This window comes from Heptranchias perlo, unplaced genomic scaffold (genome assembly GCF_035084215.1).
Source record: "Heptranchias perlo isolate sHepPer1 unplaced genomic scaffold, sHepPer1.hap1 HAP1_SCAFFOLD_74, whole genome shotgun sequence".
Classification (NCBI taxonomy): Eukaryota; Metazoa; Chordata; class Chondrichthyes; order Hexanchiformes; family Hexanchidae; genus Heptranchias; species Heptranchias perlo.
Genome location: NW_027139772.1, coordinates 125,877 through 152,671, shown reverse-complemented (window position 1 = coordinate 152,671; position 26,795 = coordinate 125,877). Strand labels below are relative to the sequence as shown.

The window sequence follows — 26,795 nt, the reverse complement described above, 5'->3', positions numbered from 1 at the left end:
TTTTTTATGGCCTTATTAACCTGCGTCGCTTCTTTTAGTGATTTGTGTAATTTCCGAGTTTATCTTCTTAAATAATGATTCTTGTGGGCCCCTGTTTCGACTCCGCCTTCGTGCCCAGCCCAGTACATTAGCCAGCCCCAGTCAGTGGTTGAGACACCCGCAGACTCCCAAATGCTGGAGATTTGCTGCCAAACGACACACAAAAAACACCTGAAGTGTAAATACCGAGGGACCCTGTGGATTGAAAGAGTGAAGTCCTGCAACTGACCCAATGCTTGTACAGGAGCCCACGGTTCATGTACCCGTGCAGTGCTTGTACAGGAGCCCACGGTTGATGTACCCGTGCAGTGCTTGTACAGGAGCCCACGGTTCATGTACCCGTGCAGTGCTTGTACAGGAGCCCACGGTTCATGTACCCGTGCAGTGCTTGTACAGGAGCCCACGGTTGATGTACCCGTGCAGTGCTTGTACAGGAGCCCACGGTTCATATACCCGTGCAGTGCTTGTACAGGAGCCCACGGTTGATGTACCCGTGCAGTGCTTGTACAGGAGCTCACGGTTCATATACCCGTGCAGTGCTTGTACAGGAGCTCACGGTTCATATACCCGTGCAGTGCTTGTACAGGAGCCCACGGTTCATGTACCCGTGCAGTGCTTGTACAGGAGCCCACGGTTCATGTACCCGTGCAGTGCTTGTACAGGAGCCCACGGTTCATATACCCGTGCAGTGCTTGTACAGGAGCCCACGGTTCATATACCTGTTCATTGCTTGTACAGGAGCCCACGGTTCATATACCTGTTCATTGCTTGTACAGGAGCCCACGGTTCATATACCCGTTCATTGCTTGTACAGGAGCCCACGGTTCATGTACCCGTGCAGTGCTTGTACAGGAGCCCACGGTTCATGTACCCGTGCAGTGCTTGTACAGGAGCCCACGGTTCATGTACCCGTGCAGTGCTTGTACAGGAGCCCACGGTTCATGTACCCGTGCAGTGCTTGTACAGGAGCCCACGGTTCATGTACCCGTGCAGCGCTTGTACAGGAGCCCACGGTTCATGTACCCGTGCAGTGATTGTACAGGAGCTCACGGTTCATATACCTGTTCATTGCTTGTACAGGAGCCCACGGTTCATATACCCGTGCAGTGCTTGTACAGGAGCCCACGGTTCATATACCCGTGCAGTGCTTGTACAGGAGCCCACGGTTCATGTACCCGTTCATTGCTTGTACAGGAGCCCACGGTTCATATACCCGTGCAGTGCTTGTACAGGAGCCCACGGTTCATGTACCCGTGCAGTGCTTGTACAGGAGCCCACGGGTCATATACCCGTTCATTGCTTGTACAGGAGCCCACGGTTCATATACCTGTGCAGTGCTTGTACAGGAGCCCACTGTTCATATACCCGTGCAGTACTTGTACAGGAGCCCATGATTCATATACCCGTTCATTGCTTGTACAGGAGCCCACTGTTCATGTACCCGTTCATTGCTTGTACAGGAGCCCACTGTTCATATACCCGTGCAGTACTTGTACAGGAGCCCATGATTCATATACCCGTTCATTGCTTGTACAGGAGCCCACTGTTCATATACCCGTTCATTGCTTGTACAGGAGCCCACTGTTCATATACCTGTTCATTGCTTGTACAGGAGCCCACTGTTCATATACCCGTTCATTGCTTGTACTGGAGCCCACTGTTCATATACCTGTTCATTGCTTGTACAGGAGCCCATGGTTCATATACCCATTCCTCGTGGAATCGCTTTCAAATGAATGCAAAGTTGGGTGTTTGCTGACCGACCACTCTCAATCGGTGTTGTTTATCTGTTGGGATTCAGGATTTTAAATTCCATTTGTTTTCTCCAACACCTTACAGCTCTTCCTGTGAATGAACCTGTTGTCCCACAGACAGGAGAGGTGATCCTTCAGATCCCGCCCATAACCAGGTGAGACAGCCTGCACATCCAGCAGTAAACTACTGGGCGAGACATACAAATACAAGGGCAAACTAACACAATCTTCATCCTAAAAATCAACACCCAACTATTAATACAACAAGACAAATGATACAGAAAGCAGATTAAAAAAAGCAGGATGGAGAACAGGCAGCGTTCTCATATTCATAGGGTCCAGGTTCATCGGGTCCAGGAGCCAAGTTTGTGCCGTTGCAATGGGGCGAGACTGGGTTTGGGCCTTTTGTACTCTATGCCTCTATTAATAAAGCCCAGGATCCCATGTGCTTTTTTAACAGCCTTGTCAACTTGTCCTGCCACCTTCAAAGATTTGTGTACATACACCTGCAGGTCCCTCTGTTCCTGCACCCCCTTTAAAATTGTACCATTGAGTTTATATTTCCGCCTCTCATTCTTGCTACCAAAATGTATCACTTCACACTTCTCTGCGTTAAATTTCATCCGCCATGTGTCTGCCCATTTCACCAGTCTGTCTTTGTCCTTCTGAAGTCTGTTACTATCCTCCACATTGTTTATTACACTTCCGAGTTTCGTGTCATCTGCAAACTTTGAAATTATACCCTCTATACCCAAGTCCAGGTCATTAATATATCTCAAAAAAAGCAGTGGTCCTAATACTGACCCCTGGGGAACACCACTGTGTACTTCCCTCCAGTCTGAAAAACAACTGTTCGCCACTACTCTCTCCTTTCTGTCCTGTCGCCAATCCACGCTGCCACTGTCCCTTTAATCTCATGGGCTTTAATTTTGCTAACAGGTCTATTATACAGTACTTTATCAAATGCCTTTTGAAAAAAGGTAGAACTAAGAATGGGGTTCTGCTGAGACAATTTGAGGAGCTAGGATCGAAATAAGCAGAACCTCAAAAATTATAACATCTGGATTACTACCTGAGTGCAAATTAGCATAGAACATAAGAGCGTAAGAAATAGGAGCAGGAGTAGGCCATCCGGCCCCTCGAGCCTGCTCCGCCATTCAGTTAGATAATGGCTGATCTTCTACCTCAGCACCATTTTCCTGCACCATCCCCATATCCCTTGATGCCTTTAATATCTAGAAATCTATCGATCTCTGTTTTGAATGTACTCAATGACTGAGACTCCACAGCCCTCTGGGGTAAAGAATTCCAAAGATTCACCACCCTCTGAGTGAAGAAATTTCTCCTCATCTCAGTCCTAAATGGCCGACCCCTTATTTTGAGACTGACCCCTGGTTCCAGATTCCCCAGCCAGGGGAAACATCCTCCCTGCATCGACCCTGTCGAGCCCTGTAAGAATTTTGTATGTTTCAATGAGATCACCTCTCATTCTTCTAAACTCAAGAGAATACAGGCCTAGTCTACTCAATCTCTCCTCATAAGACAATCCCACCATTCCCAGGAATCAGTCTGGTGAACCTTCATTGCACTCCCTCGATGGCAAGTATATCCTTTCTCAGGTAAGGAGACCAAAATTGTACGCAATACTCCAGGTGCAGTCTCACCAAGGCCCTATGTAATTACAGTATATAATTGAGTACTCCTGTACTCAAATCCTCTTGTAACAAAGGCCAACATACCATTTGCCCTCCTAATTGCTTGCTGCACCTGCATGTTAGTTTTCAGTGACTGGTGTACAAGGACACCCGGGTCTCTTTGAACATCAACATTTCCTAATCTCACCATTTAAAAAATACTCTATTTCTGTTTTTCCTACCAAAGTGGATAATTTCACATTTTTCTACATTATATTCCATCTGCCATGTTCTTGTCCACTCACTAAGCCTGTCTATATCCCCTTGAAGCCTCTTTGCATCCTCCTCACAACTCGCATTCCCACCTAGTTTTGTGTCATCAGCAAACTTGGAAATATTACATTTTGTCCTCTCATCCAAATCATTGAGAAATATTGTGAATGGCTGGGTTCCGAGCACTGATCCCTGCGGTCCCCCACTGGTCACTGCCTGTCAACCTGAAAAAGATCCATTTATTCCTACCCTCTTTTCTGTCTGTTAACCAATTCTCAATCCATGCCAGAATATTACCCCCAATTCCATGTGCTCTAACTTTGTTCACCAACCTGCTGTGTGGGACCTTATCAAGCCTGAAAATCCAAATACACCACATCCACTGGATCTCCCTTATCTATTCTACTGGTTACATCCTCAAAGAACTCCAGTAGGTTTGTCAAACATGATTTCCCTTTCATAAATCCATGTTGACACTGCCAAATCCTATTATTATTTTCTAAATGTCCTGTTATCACATCCTTTATAATAGATTCTAGCATTTTCCCTACTACTGATGTCAGGGACAAACAGATCAGAGAGTTAAATGTGTGGTTCACTGGAGCCATATGTAGGGGACAGGGGTTTCGATTCATGGGGCACTGGCACCAGTACTGGGGAGAGAGGGAGCTGTTCCATTCGGACAGGCTCCTCTTAAACTGGGCTGGATCAAGTGTCCTGGTCAATCGAATAACTAGGGTGGTAGAAAATGCTTTAAATTAAAAAGTGGGGGGAGGGATCAGGGTGAGGGTGAGGGGAAAGTTAGAAATCTAATGGGAAAAGGCAAGGCAGCAGAGCAGTGTAGCGATTTGAGTAAAGATAAGCAGAGTGTCTCAGGAAGCGATAGAGTTTACCAATATTAGAGCATCAACAAGTAAGGTTGTAGCAGAGACTGGGTTTGTGTCCTATTGGGCACAGACTGGGTGTGTGTCCTTCTACTGGACAGAGACTGGGTGTGTGTCCTTCTACTGGACAGAGGCTAGGCTTGTGTCCAACTCGCCACAGACTGGACTTGTGTCCCTCTACTGGACAGAGACTGGACTTGTGTCCTTCTACTGGACAGAGACTGGACTTGTGTCCCTCTACTGGACAGAGACTGGACTTGTGTCCTTCTACTGGACAGAGACTGGACTTGTGTCCCTCTACTGGACAGAGACTGGACTTGTGTCCTTCTACTGGACAGAGACTGGACTTGTGTCCTTCTACTGGACAGAGACTGGACTTGTGTCCTTCTACTGGACAGAGACTGGACTTGTGTCCTTCTACTGGACAGAGACTGGACTTGTGTCCTTCTACTGGACAGAGACTGGACTTGTGTCCTTCTACTGGACAGAGACTGGACTTGTGTCCTTCTACTGGACAGAGACTGGACTTGTGTCCTTCTACTGGACAGAGACTGGACTTGTGTCCTTCTACTGGACAGAGACTGGACTTGTGTCCTTCTACTGGACAGAGACTGGACTTGTGTCCTTCTACTGGACAGAGACTGGACTTGTGTCCTTCTACTGGACAGAGACTGGACTTGTGTCCTTCTACTGGACAGAGACTGGACTTGTGTCCTTCTACTGGACAGAGACTGGACTTGTGTCCTTCTACTGGACAGAGACTGGACTTGTGTCCTTCTACTGGACAGAGACTGGACTTGTGTCCTTCTACTGGACAGAGACTGGACTTGTGTCCTTCTACTGGACAGAGACTGGACTTGTGTCCTTCTACTGGACAGAGACTGGACTTGTGTCCTTCTACTGGACAGAGACTGGACTTGTGTCCTTCTACTGGACAGAGACTGGACTTGTGTCCTTCTACTGGACAGAGACTGGACTTGTGTCCTTCTACTGGACAGAGACTGGACTTGTGTCCTTCTACTGGACAGAGACTGGACTTGTGTCCTTCTACTGGACAGAGACTGGACTTGTGTCCTTCTACTGGACAGAGACTGGACTTGTGTCCTTCTACTGGACAGAGACTGGACTTGTGTCCTTCTACTGGACAGAGACTGGACTTGTGTCCTTCTACTGGACAGAGACTGGACTTGTGTCCTTCTACTGGACAGAGACTGGACTTGTGTCCTTCTACTGGACAGAGACTGGACTTGTGTCCTTCTACTGGACAGAGACTGGACTTGTGTCCTTCTACTGGACAGAGACTGGACTTGTGTCCTTCTACTGGACAGAGACTGGACTTGTGTCCTTCTACTGGACAGAGACTGGACTTGTGTCCTTCTACTGGACAGAGACTGGACTTGTGTCCTTCTACTGGACAGAGACTGGACTTGTGTCCTTCTACTGGACAGAGACTGGACTTGTGTCCTTCTACTGGACAGAGACTGGACTTGTGTCCTTCTACTGGACAGAGACTGGACTTGTGTCCTTCTACTGGACAGAGACTGGACTTGTGTCCTTCTACTGGACAGAGACTGGACTTGTGTCCTTCTACTGGACAGAGACTGGACTTGTGTCCTTCTACTGGACAGAGACTGGACTTGTGTCCTTCTACTGGACAGAGACTGGACTTGTGTCCTTCTACTGGACAGAGACTGGACTTGTGTCCTTCTACTGGACAGAGACTGGACTTGTGTCCTTCTACTGGACAGAGACTGGACTTGTGTCCTTCTACTGGACAGAGACTGGACTTGTGTCCTTCTACTGGACAGAGACTGGACTTGTGTCCTTCTACTGGACAGAGACTGGACTTGTGTCCTTCTACTGGACAGAGACTGGACTTGTGTCCTTCTACTGGACAGAGACTGGACTTGTGTCCTTCTACTGGACAGAGACTGGACTTGTGTCCTTCTACTGGACCGAGACTGGACTTGTGTCCTTCTACTGGACCGAGACTGGACTTGTGTCCTTCTACTGGACAGAGACTGGACTTGTGTCCTTCTACTGGACAGAGACTGGACTTGTGTCCTTCTACTGGACAGAGACTGGACTTGTGTCCTTCTACTGGACAGAGACTGGACTTGTGTCCTTCTACTGGACAGAGACTGGACTTGTGTCCTTCTACTGGACAGAGACTGGACTTGTGTCCTTCTACTGGACAGAGACTGGACTTGTGTCCTTCTACTGGACAGAGACTGGACTTGTGTCCTTCTACTGGACAGAGACTGGACTTGTGTCCTTCTACTGGACAGAGACTGGACTTGTGTCCTTCTACTGGACAGAGACTGGACTTGTGTCCTTCTACTGGACAGAGACTGGACTTGTGTCCTTCTACTGGACAGAGACTGGACTTGTGTCCTTCTACTGGACAGAGACTGGACTTGTGTCCTTCTACTGGACAGAGACTGGACTTGTGTCCTTCTACTGGACAGAGACTGGACTTGTGTCCTTCTACTGGACAGAGACTGGACTTGTGTCCTTCTACTGGACAGAGACTGGACTTGTGTCCTTCTACTGGACAGAGACTGGACTTGTGTCCTTCTACTGGACAGAGACTGGACTTGTGTCCTTCTACTGGACAGAGACTGGACTTGTGTCCTTCTACTGGACAGAGACTGGACTTGTGTCCTTCTACTGGACAGAGACTGGACTTGTGTCCTTCTACTGGACAGAGACTGGACTTGTGTCCTTCTACTGGACAGAGACTGGACTTGTGTCCTTCTACTGGACAGAGACTGGACTTGTGTCCTTCTACTGGACAGAGACTGGACTTGTGTCCTTCTACTGGACAGAGACTGGACTTGTGTCCTTCTACTGGACAGAGACTGGACTTGTGTCCTTCTACTGGACAGAGACTGGACTTGTGTCCTTCTACTGGACAGAGACTGGACTTGTGTCCTTCTACTGGACAGAGACTGGACTTGTGTCCTTCCACTGGACAGAGACTGGACTTGTGTCCTTCCACTGGACAGAGACTGGACTTGTGTCCTTCCACTGGACAGAGACTGGACTTGTGTCCTTCCACTGGACAGAGACTGGACTTGTGTCCTTCCACTGGACAGAGACTGGACTTGTGTCCTTCCACTGGACAGAGACTGGACTTGTGTCCTTCCACTGGACAGAGACTGGACTTGTGTCCTTCTACTGGACAGAGACTGGACTTGTGTCCTTCTACTGGACAGAGACTGGACTTGTGTCCTTCTACTGGACAGAGACTGGACTTGTGTCCTTCCACTGGACAGAGACTGGACTTGTGTCCTTCTACTGGACACAGACTGGACTTGTGTCCTTCTACTGGACAGAAACTGGGCTTATGTCCTGCCGGACAGAGACTGGGTTTGTGTCCTTCTACTGGGCAGAGACTGGGTTTGTGCCCTTACACTGGGCAGAGACTGGGTTTGTGCCCTTACACTGGGCAGAGACTGGGTTTGTGTCCTTACACTGGGCAGAGACTGGGTTTGTGTCCTTACACTGGGCAGAGACTGGGTTTGTGTCCTTACACTGGGCAGAGACTGGGTTTGTGTCCTTATACTGGACAGAGACTGGGTTTGTGTCCTTATCCTGGACAGAGACTGGTTTTGTGTCCTTATCCTGGACAGAGACTGGTTTTGTGTCCTTATCCTGGACAGAGACTGGTTTTGTGTCCTTATCCTGGACAGAGACTGGGTTTGTGTCCATACACTGGACAGAGAGTGGGTTTGTGCCCTTATACTGGGCAGAGACTGGGTTTGTGTCCTTATACTGGACAGAGACTGGTTTTGTGTCCTTATCCTGGACAGAGACTGGGTTTGTGCCCTTATACTGGACAGAGAGTGGGTTTGTGCCCTTATACTGGACAGAGAGTGGGTTTGTGTCCTTATACTGGGCAGAGACTGGGTTTGTGTCCTTATACTGGACAGAGACTGGGCTTGTGTCCTTATACTGGACATAGACTGGGCTTGTGTCCTTATACTGGACAGAGACTGGGTTTGTGTCCTTATACTGGGCAGAGACTCCGTTTGTGTCCTTATACCAGAAGTAAAGGGAATTCGGGGTTACGGGGAGCGGGCAGGAAATTGGACATGAATTTAGATTTGTGGTGAGGATCAGATCAGCCATGATCTTAATGAATGGCGGAGCAGGCTCGAGGCGCTGATTGGCCTACTCCTGCTCGTATTTCTTTTGTTCTTATTTTCTTATGTACTGGACAGAGTCTGGGCTTGTGTCCTTATACTGGGCAGAGACTGGGTTTGTGTCCTTATACTGGGCAGAGACTGGGTTTGTGTCCTTATACTGGACAGAGACTGGGTTTGTGTCCTTATACTGGACAGTGAAGAAGGTTATCTGGGATTGCAACGGGATCTTGATCAATTGGGCCAGTGGGCCGATGAATGGCAGATGGAGTTTAATTTAGATAAATGTGAGGTGATGCATTTTGGTAGATCGAATCGGGCCAGGACCTACTCCGTTAATGGTAGGGCGTTGGGGAGAGTTATAGAACAAAGAGATCTAGGAGTACAGATTCATAGCTCCTTGAACGTGGAGTCACAGGTGGATAGGGTGGTGAAGAAGGCATTCGGCATGCTTGGTTTCATTGGTCAGAACATTGAATGCAGGAGTTGGGATGTCTTGTTGAAGTTGTACAGGGCATTGGTGAGGCCACACTTGGAGTACTGTGTACAGTTCTGGTCACCCTATTATAGAAAGGATATTATTAAACTAGAAAGAGTGCAGAAAAGATTTACTAGGATGCTACCGGGACTTGATGGTTTGACTTACAGGGAGAGGTTAGACAGACTGGGACTTTTTTCCCTGGAGAGTAGGAGGTTAAGGGGTGATCTTATAGAAGTCTATAAAATAATGAGGGGCATAGATAAGGTCGACAGTCAAAATCTTTTCCCAAAGGTAGGGGAGTCTATAACGAGGGGGCATAGATTTAAGGTGAGAGGGGAGAGATACAAAAGGGTCCAGAGGGGCAATTTTTTCACTCAAAGGGTGGTGAGTGTCTGGAACGAGCTGCCAGAGGCAGTAGTAGAGGCGGGTACAATTTTGTCTTTTAAAAAGCATTTGGACAGTTACATGGGTAAGATGGGTATAGAGGGATATGGGCCAAGTGCAGGCAATTGGGACGAGCTTAGTGGTATAAACTGGGCGACATGGACATGTTGGGCCGAAGGGCCTGTTTCCATGTTGTAACTTCTATGATTCTATGAGAGCCTGGGTTTGTGTCCTTCTACTGGGCAGAGTCTGGGTTTGTGTCCTTATACTGGATAGAGACTGGGTTTGTGTCCTTATACTGGGCAGAGACTGGGTTTGTGTCCTTATATTGGCCAGAGACTGGGTTTGTGTCCTTATACTGGACAGAGACTGGGTTCGTGTCCTTATATTGGCCAGAGACTGGGTTTGTGTCCTTATATTGGACAGAAACTGTGTTTGTGTCCATATACTGGGCAGAGACTAAGTGTGTGTCCTTATACTGGACAGAGACTGGGTTTGTGTCCTTATGCTGGACAGAGACTGGGTTTGTGTCCTTATGCTGGACAGAGACTGGGTTTGTGTCCTTATACTGGACAGAGTCTGATTTTGTGTCCTTATTCTGGACAGAGACTGGGTTTGTGCCCTTACACTGGGGAGAGACTGATTTTGTGTCCTTATTCTGGACAGAGACTGGGTTTGTGTCCTTATACTGGACAGAGACTGGGTTTGTGTCGTTACACTGGGCAGAGACTGGGTTTGTGTCCTTATACTGGCAGAGACTGGGTTTGTGTCCTTATACTGGGCAGAGACTACGTTTGTGTCCTTATACTCGAAGAAAAGGGAATTCGGGGTTACGGGGAGCGGGCAGGAAATTGGACATGAATTTAGATTTGAGGTGAGGATCAGATCAGCCATGATCTTATTGAATGGCGGAGCAGGCTCCAGGGGCCGATTGGCCTACTCCTGCTCGTATTTCTTTTGTTCTTATTTTTTATGTACTGGACAGAGTCTGGGCTTGTGTCCTTATACTGGGCAGAGACTGGGTTTGTGTCCTTATACTGGGCAGAGACTGGGTTTGTGTCCTTATACTGGACAGAGTCTGGGTTTGTGTCCTTATACTGGGCAGAGACTGGGTTTGTGTCCTTATACTGGGCAGAGACTGGGTTTGTGTCCTTATGCTGGACAGAGACTGGGTTTGTGTCCTTATACTGGACAGAGACTGGGTTTGTGTCCTTATACTGGACAGAGACTGGGTTTGTGTCCTTATGCTGGACAGAGACTGGGTTTGTGTCCTTATGCTGGACAGAGACTGGGTTTGTGTCCTTATACTGGACAGAGTCTGATTTTGTGTCCTTATTCTGGACAGAGACTGGGTTTGTGCCCTTACACTGGGGAGAGACTGATTTTGTGTCCTTATTCTGGACAGAGACTGTGTTTGTGTCCTTACACTGGGCAGAGACTGGGTTTGTGTCCTTATACTGGACAGAGACTGGGTTTGTGTCCTTATACTGGCAGAGACTGGGTTTGTGTCCTTATACTGGGCAGAGACTACGTTTGTGTCCTTATACTAGAAGAAAAGGGAATTCGGGGTTACGGGGAGCGGGCAGGAAATTGGACATGAATTTAGATTTGAGGTGAGGATCAGATCAGCCATGATCTTAATGAATGGCGGAGCAGGCGCGAGGGGCCGATTGGCCTACTCCTGCTCGTATTTCTTTTGTTCTTATTTTCTTATGTACTGGACAGAGTCTGGGCTTGTGTCCTTATACTGGGCAGAGACTGGGTTTGTGTCCTTATACTGGACAGAGTCTGGGTTTGTGTCCTTATACTGGACACAGACTGGGTTTTGTCCTTATACTGGACAGAGACTGGGTTTGTGTCCTGATATTGGCCAGAGACTGGGTTTGTGTCCTTATATTGGCCAGAGACTGGGTTCGTGTACTTATACTGGACAGAGTCTGGGTTTGTGTACTTATACTGGACAGAGTCTGGGTTTGTGTCCTCAAACTGGACAGAGTCTGGGTTTGTGACCTCAAACTGGACAGAGACTTGGTTTGTGTCCTGATACTGGACAGAGACTGGGTTTGTGTCCTTATACTGGACAGAGACTGGGTTTGTGTCCTTATACTGGACAGAGACTGGGTTTGTGTCCTTATACTGGGCAGAGACTGGGTTTGTGTCCTTATACTGGACAGAGACTGGGTTTGTGTCCTTATACTGGGCAGAGACTGGGTTTGTGTCCTTATACTGGACAGAGACTGGGTTTGTGTCCTTATACTGGACAGAGACTGGGTTTGTGTCCTTATACTGGACAGAGACTGGGTTTGTGACCTTATACTAGACAGAGACTGGGTTTGTGTCCTTATGCTGGACAGAGACTGGGTTTGTGTCCTTATGCTGGACAGAGACTGGGTTTGTGTCCTTATACTGGGCAGAGACTGGGTTTGTGTCCTTATACTGGGCAGAGACTGGCTTTGTGTGCTTATACTGGGCAGAGACTGGGTTTGTGTCCTTATACTGGGCAGAGACTGGGTTTGTGTCCTTATACTGGGCAGAGACTGGTTTGTGTCCTTATCCTGGGCAGAGACTGGGTTTGTGTCCTTATACTGGACAGAGACTGGGTTTGTGACCTTATACTAGACAGAGACTGGGTTTGTGTCCTTATGCTGGACAGAGACTGGGTTTGTGTCCTTATGCTGGACAGAGACTGGGTTTGTGTCCTTATGCTGGACAGAGACTGGGTTTGTGTCCTTATACTGGGCAGAGACTGGGTTTGTGTCCTTATACTGGGCAGAGACTGGCTTTGTGTGCTTATACTGGGCAGGGACTGGGTTTGTGTCCTTATACTGGGCAGAGACTGGGTTTGTGTCCTTATACTGGGCAGAGACTGGTTTGTGTCCTTATCCTGGGCAGAGACTGGGTTTGTGTCCTTATACTGGACAGAGACTGGGTTTGTGTCCTTATACTGGTCAGAGACTGGGTTTGTGTCCTTATACTGGGCAGAGACTGGTTTTGTGTCCTTATACTGGACAGAGACTGGGTTTGTGTCCTTATACTGGTCAGAGACTGGGTTTGTGTCCTTATACTGGACAGAGACTGGGTTTGTGTCCTTATACTGGTCAGAGACTGGGTTTGTGTCCTGAAACTTTGCAGAGACAATGGTTTGTGTCCTGATCCTTGGCAGAGACTGTGTTTGTGTCCTTATACTGGCCAGGGACTGGGTTTGTGTCCTTATCCTGGACAGAGACTGGGTTTGTGTCCTTCTCCTGGACAGCGACTGGGTTTGTGTCCAAAAACTGGGCAGAGACTGAGTGTGTGCCCTGATATTGGGCAGAGACTGGTTTTGTGTCCTTATACTGGCAGAGACTAAATATGTGTCCTTATACTGGGCAGAGACGGGATTTGTGTCCTTATACTGGTCAGAGACTGGGTTTGTGTCCTTATACTGGGTAGAGACTGGTTTTGTGTCCTGATACTGGTCAGAGACTGTGTTTGTGCCCTTTTACTGGGTGGAGACTGGTTTTATGTCCTTATACTGGTCAGAGACTGGGTTTGTGTCCCTATACTGGGTAGAGACTGGTTTTGTATCCTGATACTGGTCAGAGACTGTGTTTGTGCCCCTATACTGGGTAGAGACTGTGTTTGTGCCCCTATACTGGGTAGAGACTGGTTTTGTGTCCTTATACTGGTCAGAGACTGGGTTTGTGTCCTTATACTAGACAGCGACTGGGTTTGTGTCCAAAAACTGGGCAGAGACTGAGTGTGTGCCCTTATATTGGGCAGAGACTGGTTTTGAGTCCTGATACTGGCAGAGACTAAATGTATGTCCTGATACTGGGCAGAGACTGGGTTTGTGTCCTTATACTGGTCAGAGACTGGGTTTGTGTCCTTATACTGGGGAGAGACTGTGTTTTTGTCCTTATACTTTGCAGAGACATTGGTTTGTGTCCTGATCCTTGGCAGAGACTGTGTTTCTGTCCTTATACTGGCCAGGGACTGGGTTTGTGTCCTTATACTGGGCAGAGACTGTGTTTTTGTCCTTATACTGGCCAGGGACTGGGTTTGTGTCCTTATACTGGGCAGAGACTGGGTTTGTGTCGTTATACTGGTCAGAGACTGTGTTTGTGTCCTTTTACTGGCCAGGGACTGGGTGTGTGTCCTTATCCTGGACAGAGACTGGCTTTGTGTCCTTATCCTGGCCAGAGACTTGGTTTGTGTCCTTATCCTGGGCACAGTCTGGGATTGTGTCCTTATACTGGGCAGAGACTGGTTTTGTGTCCTTATACTGGGCAGAGACTGGGTTTGTGTCCTTATACTGGGCAGAGACTGGGTTTGTGTCCTTATACTGGGCAGAGACTGGGTTTGTGTCCTTATACTGGGCAGAGATTGGTTTTGTGTCCTTATACTGGACAGAGACTGCGTTCGTGTCCTTATACTGGGCAGAGACTGGGTTTGTGTCCTTACACTGGACAGAGACTGGGTTTGTGTCCTTATACTGGACAGAGCCTGGGTTTGTGTCCTTATACTGGACAGAGACTGGGTTTGTGTCCTTATCCTGGACAGAGACTGGTTTTGTGTCCTTATCCTGGACAGAGACTGGTTTTGTGTCCTTATCCTGGACAGAGACTGGTTTTGTGTCCTTATCCTGGACAGAGACTGGGTTTGTGTCCATACACTGGACAGAGAGTGGGTTTGTGCCCTTATACTGGGCAGAGACTGGGTTTGTGTCCTTATACTGGACAGAGACTGGTTTTGTGTCCTTATCCTGGACAGAGACTGGGTTTGTGCCCTTATACTGGACAGAGAGTGGGTTTGTGCCCTTATACTGGACAGAGAGTGGGTTTGTGTCCTTATACTGGGCAGAGACTGGGTTTGTGTCCTTATACTGGACAGAGACTGGGCTTGTGTCCTTATACTGGACATAGACTGGGCTTGTGTCCTTATACTGGACAGAGACTGGGTTTGTGTCCTTATACTGGGCAGAGACTCCGTTTGTGTCCTTATACCAGAAGTAAAGGGAATTCGGGGTTACGGGGAGCGGGCAGGAAATTGGACATGAATTTAGATTTGTGGTGAGGATCAGATCAGCCATGATCTTAATGAATGGCGGAGCAGGCTCGAGGCGCTGATTGGCCTACTCCTGCTCGTATTTCTTTTGTTCTTATTTTCTTATGTACTGGACAGAGTCTGGGCTTGTGTCCTTATACTGGGCAGAGACTGGGTTTGTGTCCTTATACTGGGCAGAGACTGGGTTTGTGTCCTTATACTGGACAGAGACTGGGTTTGTGTCCTTATACTGGACAGTGAAGAAGGTTATCTGGGATTGCAACGGGATCTTGATCAATTGGGCCAGTGGGCCGATGAATGGCAGATGGAGTTTAATTTAGATAAATGTGAGGTGATGCATTTTGGTAGATCGAATCGGGCCAGGACCTACTCCGTTAATGGTAGGGCGTTGGGGAGAGTTATAGAACAAAGAGATCTAGGAGTACAGATTCATAGCTCCTTGAACGTGGAGTCACAGGTGGATAGGGTGGTGAAGAAGGCATTCGGCATGCTTGGTTTCATTGGTCAGAACATTGAATGCAGGAGTTGGGATGTCTTGTTGAAGTTGTACAGGGCATTGGTGAGGCCACACTTGGAGTACTGTGTACAGTTCTGGTCACCCTATTATAGAAAGGATATTATTAAACTAGAAAGAGTGCAGAAAAGATTTACTAGGATGCTACCGGGACTTGATGGTTTGACTTACAGGGAGAGGTTAGACAGACTGGGACTTTTTTCCCTGGAGAGTAGGAGGTTAAGGGGTGATCTTATAGAAGTCTATAAAATAATGAGGGGCATAGATAAGGTCGACAGTCAAAATCTTTTCCCAAAGGTAGGGGAGTCTATAACGAGGGGGCATAGATTTAAGGTGAGAGGGGAGAGATACAAAAGGGTCCAGAGGGGCAATTTTTTCACTCAAAGGGTGGTGAGTGTCTGGAACGAGCTGCCAGAGGCAGTAGTAGAGGCGGGTACAATTTTGTCTTTTAAAAAGCATTTGGACAGTTACATGGGTAAGATGGGTATAGAGGGATATGGGCCAAGTGCAGGCAATTGGGACGAGCTTAGTGGTATAAACTGGGCGACATGGACATGTTGGGCCGAAGGGCCTGTTTCCATGTTGTAACTTCTATGATTCTATGAGAGCCTGGGTTTGTGTCCTTCTACTGGGCAGAGTCTGGGTTTGTGTCCTTATACTGGATAGAGACTGGGTTTGTGTCCTTATACTGGGCAGAGACTGGGTTTGTGTCCTTATATTGGCCAGAGACTGGGTTTGTGTCCTTATACTGGACAGAGACTGGGTTCGTGTCCTTATATTGGCCAGAGACTGGGTTTGTGTCCTTATATTGGACAGAAACTGTGTTTGTGTCCATATACTGGGCAGAGACTAAGTGTGTGTCCTTATACTGGACAGAGACTGGGTTTGTGTCCTTATGCTGGACAGAGACTGGGTTTGTGTCCTTATGCTGGACAGAGACTGGGTTTGTGTCCTTATACTGGACAGAGTCTGATTTTGTGTCCTTATTCTGGACAGAGACTGGGTTTGTGCCCTTACACTGGGGAGAGACTGATTTTGTGTCCTTATTCTGGACAGAGACTGGGTTTGTGTCCTTATACTGGACAGAGACTGGGTTTGTGTCGTTACACTGGGCAGAGACTGGGTTTGTGTCCTTATACTGGCAGAGACTGGGTTTGTGTCCTTATACTGGGCAGAGACTACGTTTGTGTCCTTATACTCGAAGAAAAGGGAATTCGGGGTTACGGGGAGCGGGCAGGAAATTGGACATGAATTTAGATTTGAGGTGAGGATCAGATCAGCCATGATCTTATTGAATGGCGGAGCAGGCTCCAGGGGCCGATTGGCCTACTCCTGCTCGTATTTCTTTTGTTCTTATTTTTTATGTACTGGACAGAGTCTGGGCTTGTGTCCTTATACTGGGCAGAGACTGGGTTTGTGTCCTTATACTGGGCAGAGACTGGGTTTGTGTCCTTATACTGGACAGAGTCTGGGTTTGTGTCCTTATACTGGGCAGAGACTGGGTTTGTGTCCTTATACTGGGCAGAGACTGGGTTTGTGTCCTTATGCTGGACAGAGACTGGGTTTGTGTCCTTATACTGGACAGAGACTGGGTTTGTGTCCTTATACTGGACAGAGACTGGGTTTGTGTCCTTATGCTGGACAGAGACTGGGTTTGTGTCCTTATGCTGGACAGAGACTGGGTTTGTGTCCTTATACTGGACAGAGTCTGATTTTGTGTCCTTATTCTGGACAGAGACTGGGTTTGTGCCCTTACACTGGGGAGAGACTGATTTTGTGTCCTTATTCTGGACAGAGACTGTGTTTGTGTCCTTACACTGGGCAGAGACTGGGTTTGTGTCCTTATACTGGACAGAGACTGGGTTTGTGTCCTTATACTGGCAGAGACTGGGTTTGTGTCCTTATACTGGGCAGAGACTACGTTTGTGTCCTTATACTAGAAGAAAAGGGAATTCGGGGTTACGGGGAGCGGGCAGGAAATTGGACATGAATTTAGATTTGAGGTGAGGATCAGATCAGCCATGATCTTAATGAATGGCGGAGCAGGCGCGAGGGGCCGATTGGCCTACTCCTGCTCGTATTTCTTTTGTTCTTATTTTCTTATGTACTGGACAGAGTCTGGGCTTGTGTCCTTATACTGGGCAGAGACTGGGTTTGTGTCCTTATACTGGACAGAGTCTGGGTTTGTGTCCTTATACTGGACACAGACTGGGTTTTGTCCTTATACTGGACAGAGACTGGGTTTGTGTCCTGATATTGGCCAGAGACTGGGTTTGTGTCCTTATATTGGCCAGAGACTGGGTTCGTGTACTTATACTGGACAGAGTCTGGGTTTGTGTACTTATACTGGACAGAGTCTGGGTTTGTGTCCTCAAACTGGACAGAGTCTGGGTTTGTGACCTCAAACTGGACAGAGACTTGGTTTGTGTCCTGATACTGGACAGAGACTGGGTTTGTGTCCTTATACTGGACAGAGACTGGGTTTGTGTCCTTATACTGGACAGAGACTGGGTTTGTGTCCTTATACTGGGCAGAGACTGGGTTTGTGTCCTTATACTGGACAGAGACTGGGTTTGTGTCCTTATACTGGGCAGAGACTGGGTTTGTGTCCTTATACTGGACAGAGACTGGGTTTGTGTCCTTATACTGGACAGAGACTGGGTTTGTGTCCTTATACTGGACAGAGACTGGGTTTGTGACCTTATACTAGACAGAGACTGGGTTTGTGTCCTTATGCTGGACAGAGACTGGGTTTGTGTCCTTATGCTGGACAGAGACTGGGTTTGTGTCCTTATACTGGGCAGAGACTGGGTTTGTGTCCTTATACTGGGCAGAGACTGGCTTTGTGTGCTTATACTGGGCAGAGACTGGGTTTGTGTCCTTATACTGGGCAGAGACTGGGTTTGTGTCCTTATACTGGGCAGAGACTGGTTTGTGTCCTTATCCTGGGCAGAGACTGGGTTTGTGTCCTTATACTGGACAGAGACTGGGTTTGTGACCTTATACTAGACAGAGACTGGGTTTGTGTCCTTATGCTGGACAGAGACTGGGTTTGTGTCCTTATGCTGGACAGAGACTGGGTTTGTGTCCTTATGCTGGACAGAGACTGGGTTTGTGTCCTTATACTGGGCAGAGACTGGGTTTGTGTCCTTATACTGGGCAGAGACTGGCTTTGTGTGCTTATACTGGGCAGGGACTGGGTTTGTGTCCTTATACTGGGCAGAGACTGGGTTTGTGTCCTTATACTGGGCAGAGACTGGTTTGTGTCCTTATCCTGGGCAGAGACTGGGTTTGTGTCCTTATACTGGACAGAGACTGGGTTTGTGTCCTTATACTGGTCAGAGACTGGGTTTGTGTCCTTATACTGGGCAGAGACTGGTTTTGTGTCCTTATACTGGACAGAGACTGGGTTTGTGTCCTTATACTGGTCAGAGACTGGGTTTGTGTCCTTATACTGGACAGAGACTGGGTTTGTGTCCTTATACTGGTCAGAGACTGGGTTTGTGTCCTGAAACTTTGCAGAGACATTGGTTTGTGTCCTGATCCTTGGCAGAGACTGTGTTTGTGTCCTTATACTGGCCAGGGACTGGGTTTGTGTCCTTATCCTGGACAGAGACTGGGTTTGTGTCCTTCTCCTGGACAGCGACTGGGTTTGTGTCCAAAAACTGGGCAGAGACTGAGTGTGTGCCCTGATATTGGGCAGAGACTGGTTTTGTGTCCTTATACTGGCAGAGACTAAATATGTGTCCTTATACTGGGCAGAGACGGGATTTGTGTCCTTATACTGGTCAGAGACTGGGTTTGTGTCCTTATACTGGGTAGAGACTGGTTTTGTGTCCTGATACTGGTCAGAGACTGTGTTTGTGCCCTTTTACTGGGTGGAGACTGGTTTTATGTCCTTATACTGGTCAGAGACTGGGTTTGTGTCCCTATACTGGGTAGAGACTGGTTTTGTATCCTGATACTGGTCAGAGACTGTGTTTGTGCCCCTATACTGGGTAGAGACTGTGTTTGTGCCCCTATACTGGGTAGAGACTGGTTTTGTGTCCTTATACTGGTCAGAGACTGGGTTTGTGTCCTTATACTAGACAGCGACTGGGTTTGTGTCCAAAAACTGGGCAGAGACTGAGTGTGTGCCCTTATATTGGGCAGAGACTGGTTTTGAGTCCTGATACTGGCAGAGACTAAATGTATGTCCTGATACTGGGCAGAGACTGGGTTTGTGTCCTTATACTGGTCAGAGACTGGGTTTGTGTCCTTATACTGGGGAGAGACTGTGTTTTTGTCCTTATACTTTGCAGAGACATTGGTTTGTGTCCTGATCCTTGGCAGAGACTGTGTTTCTGTCCTTATACTGGCCAGGGACTGGGTTTGTGTCCTTATACTGGGCAGAGACTGTGTTTTTGTCCTTATACTGGCCAGGGACTGGGTTTGTGTCCTTATACTGGGCAGAGACTGGGTTTGTGTCGTTATACTGGTCAGAGACTGTGTTTGTGTCCTTTTACTGGCCAGGGACTGGGTGTGTGTCCTTATCCTGGACAGAGACTGGCTTTGTGTCCTTATCCTGGCCAGAGACTTGGTTTGTGTCCTTATCCTGGGCACAGTCTGGGATTGTGTCCTTATACTGGGCAGAGACTGGTTTTGTGTCCTTATACTGGGCAGAGACTGGGTTTGTGTCCTTATACTGGGCAGAGACTGGGTTTGTGTCCTTATACTGGGCAGAGACTGGGTTTGTGTCCTTATACTGGGCAGAGATTGGTTTTGTGTCCTTATACTGGACAGAGACTGCGTTCGTGTCCTTATACTGGGCAGAGACTGGGTTTGTGTCCTTACACTGGACAGAGACTGGGTTTGTGTCCTTATACTGGACAGAGCCTGGGTTTGTGTCCTTATACTGGGCAGAGACTGTGTTTGTGTCCTTATCCTGGGCAGAGCCTGGGTTTGTGTCCTTATACTGGGCAGAGACTGGGTTTGTGTCCTTATACTGGGCAGAGCCTGTGTTTGTGTCCTTATACTGGGCAGAGACTGGGTTTGTGTCCTTATACTGGGCAGAGACTGGGTTTGTGTCCTTATACTGGTCAGAGACTGGGTTTGTGTCCTTATACTAGACAGCGACTGGGTTTGCGTCCAAAAACTGGGCAGAGACTGGGTTTGTGTCCTTATATTAGGCAGAGACTGGGTTTGTGTCCTTATACTGGTCAGAGACTGGGTTTGTGTCCTTATACTGGTCAGAGACTGGGTTTGTGTCCTTATATTGGACAGAAACTGTGTTTGTGTCCTTATACTGGGCAGAGACTGTATTTTTGTCCTTATACTGGACAGGGACTGGGTTTGTGTCCTTATCCTGGACAGAGACGGGCTTTGTGTCCTTATCCTGGCCAGAGACTTGGTTTGTGTCCTTATCATGGGCAGAGTCTGGTATACTGGGCAGAGACTGGATTTGTGACCTTTTTCTGGGCAGAGACTGGTTTTGTGTCCTTATACTGGGCAGAGATTGGGTTTATGTCCTTACACTGGGCAGAGACTGGGTTTGTGTCCTGAAATTGAGCAGAGACTGGGTTTGTGTCCTTATACTGGGCAGAGACTGGGTTTGTGTCCTTATACAGGGCAGAGACTGGGTTTGTGTCCTTACCCTGGGCAGAGACTGGGTTTGTGTCCTTATCGTGGGCAGAGACTGGTTTTGTGTCCTAAAACTGGACAGAGACTGGGTTTGTGTCCTTATACTGGACAGAGACTGGGTTTGTGACCTGAAACTGGGCAGAGACTGGGTTTGTGTCCTTATACTGGGCAGAGACTGGGTTTGTGTCCTTATACTGGGCAGAGACTGGGTTTGTGTCCTTCTACTGGGCAGAGACTGGGTTTGTGTCCTTATACTGGGCAGAGATTGGTTTTGTGTCCTTATACTGGACAGAGACTGGTTTTGTGTCCTTATACTGGACAGAGACTGGTTTTGTGTCCTTACACTGGGCAGAGACTGGGTTTGTGTCCTTATGCTGGGCAGAGACTGGGTTTGTGTCCTTCCACTGGGCAGAGATTGGTTTTGTGTCCTTATACTGGACAGAGACTGGTTTTGTGTCCTTATACTGGGCAGAGACTGGTTTTGTGTCCTTATACTGGGCAGAGACTGGTTTTGTGTCCTTATACTGGGCAGAGACTGGGTTTGTGTCCTTATACTGGGCAGAGACTGGGTTTGTGTCCTTATACTGGGCAGAGACTGGGTTTGTGTCCTTATACTGGGCAGAGACTGGGTTTGTGTCGTTATACTGGTCAGAGACTGTGTTTGTGTCCTTTTACTGGCCAGGGACTGGGTGTGTGTCCTTATCCTGGACAGAGACTGGCTTTGTGTCCTGATCCTGGCCAGAGACTTGGTTTGTGTCCTTATCCTGGGCACAGTCTGGGATTGTGTCCTTATACTGGGCAGAGACTGGTTTTGTGTCCTTATACTGGGCAGAGACTGGGTTTGTGTCCTTATACTGGGCAGAGACTGGGTTTGTGTCCTTATACTGGGCAGAGACTGGGTTTGTGTCCTTATACTGGGCAGAGATTGGTTTCGTGTCCTTATACTGGGCAGAGACTGGGTTCGTGTCCTTATACTGGGCAGAGACTGGGTTTGTGTCCTTATACTGGACAGAGACTGGGTTTGTGTCCTTATACTGGACAGAGACTGGGTTTGTGTCCTTATACTGGGCAGAGACTGTGTTTGTGTCCTTATCCTGGGCAGAGCCTGGGTTTGTGTCCTTATACTGGGCAGAGACTGGGTTTGTGTCCTTATACTGGGCAGAGACTGGGTTTGTGTCCTTATACAGGGCAGAGACTGTTTTTGTGTCCTTATACTGGGCAGAGACAGGGTTTGTGTCCTTATACTGGGCAGAGACTGGATTTGTATCCTTATACTGGGCAGAGGTTGGGTTTATGTCCTTACACTGGGCAGAGACTGGGTTTGTGTCCTTACCCTGGACAGAGACTGGGTGTGTGTCCTGAAATTGAGCAGAGACTGGTTTTGTGTCCTTATACTGGGCAGAGACTGGTTTTGTGTCCTTGTACTGGGCAGAGACTGGTTTTGTGTCCTTGTACTGGGCAGAGACTGGGTTTGTGTCCTTATACTGGGCAGAGACTGGCTTTGTGTCCTTATACTGGGCAGAGACTGGGTTTGTGTCCTTATACTGGGCAGAGACTGGGTTCGTGTCCTTACACTGGACAGAGACTGGGTTCGTGTCCTTACACTGGGCAGAGACTGGGTTTGTTTCCTTATACTGGACAGAGACTGGTTTTGTGTCCATATACTGGACAGAGACTGGGTTTGTGTCCTTATACTGGACAGAGACTGGGTTTGTGTCCTTATACTGGACAGAGACTGGTTTTGTGTCCTTATACTGGACAGAGACTGGTTTTGTGTCCTTACACTGGGCAGAGACTGGGTTTGTGTCCTTATACTGGGCAGAGACTGGGTTTGTGTCCTTCTACTGGGCAGAGATTGGTTTTGTGTCCTTATACTGGACAGAGACTGGTTTTGTGTCCTTATACTGGGCAGAGACTGGTTTTGTGTCCTTATACTGGGCAGAGACTGGTTTTGTGTCCTTATACTGGGCAGAGACTGGTTTTGTGTCCTTATACTGGGCAGAGACTGGGTTTGTGTCCTTATACTGGGCAGAGACTGGGTTTGTGTCCTTATACTGGGCAGAGACTGGGTTTGTGTCCTTATACTGGGCAGAGACTGGGTTTGTGTCGTTATACTGGTCAGAGACTGTGTTTGTGTCCTTTTACTGGCCAGGGACTGGGTGTGTGTCCTTATCCTGGACAGAGACTGGCTTTGTGTCCTTATCCTGGCCAGAGACTTGGTTTGTGTCCTTATCCTGGGCACAGTCTGGGATTGTGTCCTTATACTGGGCAGAGACTGGTTTTGTGTCCTTATACTGGGCAGAGACTGGGTTTGTGTCCTTATACTGGGCAGAGACTGGGTTTGTGTCCTTATACTGGGCAGAGACTGGGTTTGTGTCCTTATACTGGGCAGAGATTGGTTTTGTGTCCTTATACTGGACAGAGACTGGGTTCGTGTCCTTATACTGGGCAGAGACTGGGTTTGTGTCCTTATACTGGACAGAGACTGGGTTTGTGTCCTTATACTGGACAGAGCCTGGGTTTGTGTCCTTATACTGGGCAGAGACTGTGTTTGTGTCCTTATCCTGGGCAGAGCCTGGGTTTGTGTCCTTATACTGGGCAGAGACTGGGTTTGTGTCCTTATACTGGGCAGAGACTGGGTTTGTGTCCTTATACAGGGCAGAGACTGTTTTTGTGTCCTTATACTGGGCAGAGACAGGGTTTGTGTCCTTATACTGGGCAGAGACTGGATTTGTATCCTTATACTGGGCAGAGGTTGGGTTTATGTCCTTACACTGGGCAGAGACTGGGTTTGTGTCCTTACCCTGGACAGAGACTGGGTGTGTGTCCTGAAATTGAGCAGAGACTGGGTTTGTGTCCTTATACTGGGCAGAGACTGGTTTTGTGTCCTTGTACTGGGCAGAGACTGGTTTTGTGTCCTTGTACTGGGCAGAGACTGGGTTTGTGTCCTTATACTGGGCAGAGACTGGCTTTGTGTCCTTATACTGGGCAGAGACTGGGTTTGTGTCCTTATACTGGGCAGAGACTCGGTTCGTGTCCTTACACTGGACAGAGACTGGGTTCGTGTCCTTACACTGGGCAGAGACTGGGTTTGTTTCCTTATACTGGACAGAGACTGGTTTTGTGTCCATATACTGGACAGAGACTGGGTTTGTGTCCTTATACTGGACAGAGACTGGGTTTGTGTCCTTATACTGGACAGAGACTGGGTTTGTGTCCTTATACTGGACAGAGACTGGGTTTGTGTCCTTATACTGGACAGAGACTGGGTTTGTGACCTTATACTGGGCAGAGATTGGTTTTGTGTCCTTATACTGGACAGAGACTGGTTTTGTGTCCTTATACTGGACAGAGACTGGTTTTGTGTCCTTACACTGGGCAGAGACTGGGTTTGTGTCCTTATGCTGGGCAGAGACTGGGTTTGTGTCCTTCCACTGGGCAGAGATTGGTTTTGTGTCCTTATACTGGACAGAGACTGGTTTTGTGTCCTTATACTGGGCAGAGACTGGTTTTGTGTCCTTATACTGGGCAGAGACTGGTTTTGTGTCCTTATACTGGGCAGAGACTGGGTTTGTGTCCTTATACTGGGCAGAGACTGGGTTTGTGTCCTTATACTGGGCAGAGACTGGGTTTGTGTCCTTATACTGGGCAGAGACTGGGTTTGTGTCGTTATACTGGTCAGAGACTGTGTTTGTGTCCTTTTACTGGCCAGGGACTGGGTGTGTGTCCTTATCCTGGACAGAGACTGGCTTTGTGTCCTGATCCTGGCCAGAGACTTGGTTTGTGTCCTTATCCTGGGCACAGTCTGGGATTGTGTCCTTATACTGGGCAGAGACTGGGTTTGTGTCCTTATACTGGGCAGAGACTGGGTTTGTGTCCTTATACTGGGCAGAGACTGGGTTTGTGTCCTTATACTGGGCAGAGATTGGTTTCGTGTCCTTATACTGGGCAGAGACTGGGTTCGTGTCCTTATACTGGGCAGAGACTGGGTTTGTGTCCTTATACTGGACAGAGACTGGGTTTGTGTCCTTATACTGGACAGAGACTGGGTTTGTGTCCTTATACTGGGCAGAGACTGTGTTTGTGTCCTTATCCTGGGCAGAGCCTGGGTTTGTGTCCTTATACTGGGCAGAGACTGGGTTTGTGTCCTTATACTGGGCAGAGACTGGGTTTGTGTCCTTATACAGGGCAGAGACTGTTTTTGTGTCCTTATACTGGGCAGAGACAGGGTTTGTGTCCTTATACTGGGCAGAGACTGGATTTGTATCCTTATACTGGGCAGAGGTTGGGTTTATGTCCTTACACTGGGCAGAGACTGGGTTTGTGTCCTTACCCTGGACAGAGACTGGGTGTGTGTCCTGAAATTGAGCAGAGACTGGTTTTGTGTCCTTATACTGGGCAGAGACTGGTTTTGTGTCCTTGTACTGGGCAGAGACTGGTTTTGTGTCCTTGTACTGGGCAGAGACTGGGTTTGTGTCCTTATACTGGGCAGAGACTGGCTTTGTGTCCTTATACTGGGCAGAGACTGGGTTTGTGTCCTTATACTGGGCAGAGACTGGGTTCGTGTCCTTACACTGGACAGAGACTGGGTTCGTGTCCTTACACTGGGCAGAGACTGGGTTTGTTTCCTTATACTGGACAGAGACTGGTTTTGTGTCCATATACTGGACAGAGACTGGGTTTGTGTCCTTATACTGGACAGAGACTGGGTTTGTGTCCTTATACTGGACAGAGACTGGTTTTGTGTCCTTATACTGGACAGAGACTGGTTTTGTGTCCTTACACTGGGCAGAGACTGGGTTTGTGTCCTTATACTGGGCAGAGACTGGGTTTGTGTCCTTCTACTGGGCAGAGATTGGTTTTGTGTCCTTATACTGGACAGAGACTGGTTTTGTGTCCTTATACTGGGCAGAGACTGGTTTTGTGTCCTTATACTGGGCAGAGACTGGTTTTGTGTCCTTATACTGGGCAGAGACTGGTTTTGTGTCCTTATACTGGGCAGAGACTGGGTTTGTGTCCTTATACTGGGCAGAGACTGGGTTTGTGTCCTTATACTGGGCAGAGACTGGGTTTGTGTCCTTATACTGGGCAGAGACTGGGTTTGTGTCGTTATACTGGTCAGAGACTGTGTTTGTGTCCTTTTACTGGCCAGGGACTGGGTGTGTGTCCTTATCCTGGACAGAGACTGGCTTTGTGTCCTTATCCTGGCCAGAGACTTGGTTTGTGTCCTTATCCTGGGCACAGTCTGGGATTGTGTCCTTATACTGGGCAGAGACTGGTTTTGTGTCCTTATACTGGGCAGAGACTGGGTTTGTGTCCTTATACTGGGCAGAGACTGGGTTTGTGTCCTTATACTGGGCAGAGACTGGGTTTGTGTCCTTATACTGGGCAGAGATTGGTTTTGTGTCCTTATACTGGACAGAGACTGGGTTCGTGTCCTTATACTGGGCAGAGACTGGGTTTGTGTCCTTATACTGGACAGAGACTGGGTTTGTGTCCTTATACTGGACAGAGCCTGGGTTTGTGTCCTTATACTGGGCAGAGACTGTGTTTGTGTCCTTATCCTGGGCAGAGCCTGGGTTTGTGTCCTTATACTGGGCAGAGACTGGGTTTGTGTCCTTATACTGGGCAGAGACTGGGTTTGTGTCCTTATACAGGGCAGAGACTGTTTTTGTGTCCTTATACTGGGCAGAGACAGGGTTTGTGTCCTTATACTGGGCAGAGACTGGATTTGTATCCTTATACTGGGCAGAGGTTGGGTTTATGTCCTTACACTGGGCAGAGACTGGGTTTGTGTCCTTACCCTGGACAGAGACTGGGTGTGTGTCCTGAAATTGAGCAGAGACTGGGTTTGTGTCCTTATACTGGGCAGAGACTGGTTTTGTGTCCTTGTACTGGGCAGAGACTGGTTTTGTGTCCTTGTACTGGGCAGAGACTGGGTTTGTGTCCTTATACTGGGCAGAGACTGGCTTTGTGTCCTTATACTGGGCAGAGACTGGGTTTGTGTCCTTATACTGGG

General features: G+C 48.2%; 1 protein-coding gene across 2 annotated transcripts in view; it reads left to right on the top strand.

Annotated features, from left to right (window-relative positions):
* LOC137319147 (zinc finger protein ZFP2-like) overlaps positions 1 to 26,795 on the top strand; it is a 174,113-nt gene that overhangs the window by 50,335 nt on the left and 96,983 nt on the right. For both annotated transcript variants that reach the window (XM_067981493.1, XM_067981492.1), the window contains exon 2: positions 1,879 to 1,948. Coding sequence is in view for 1 of the 2 variants with exons in the window: in XM_067981492.1 (XP_067837593.1) it covers positions 1,879 to 1,948 (70 nt within the window). In the remaining variant the exon portion in view is untranslated. The remainder of the gene's footprint in view (positions 1 to 1,878; positions 1,949 to 26,795) is intronic.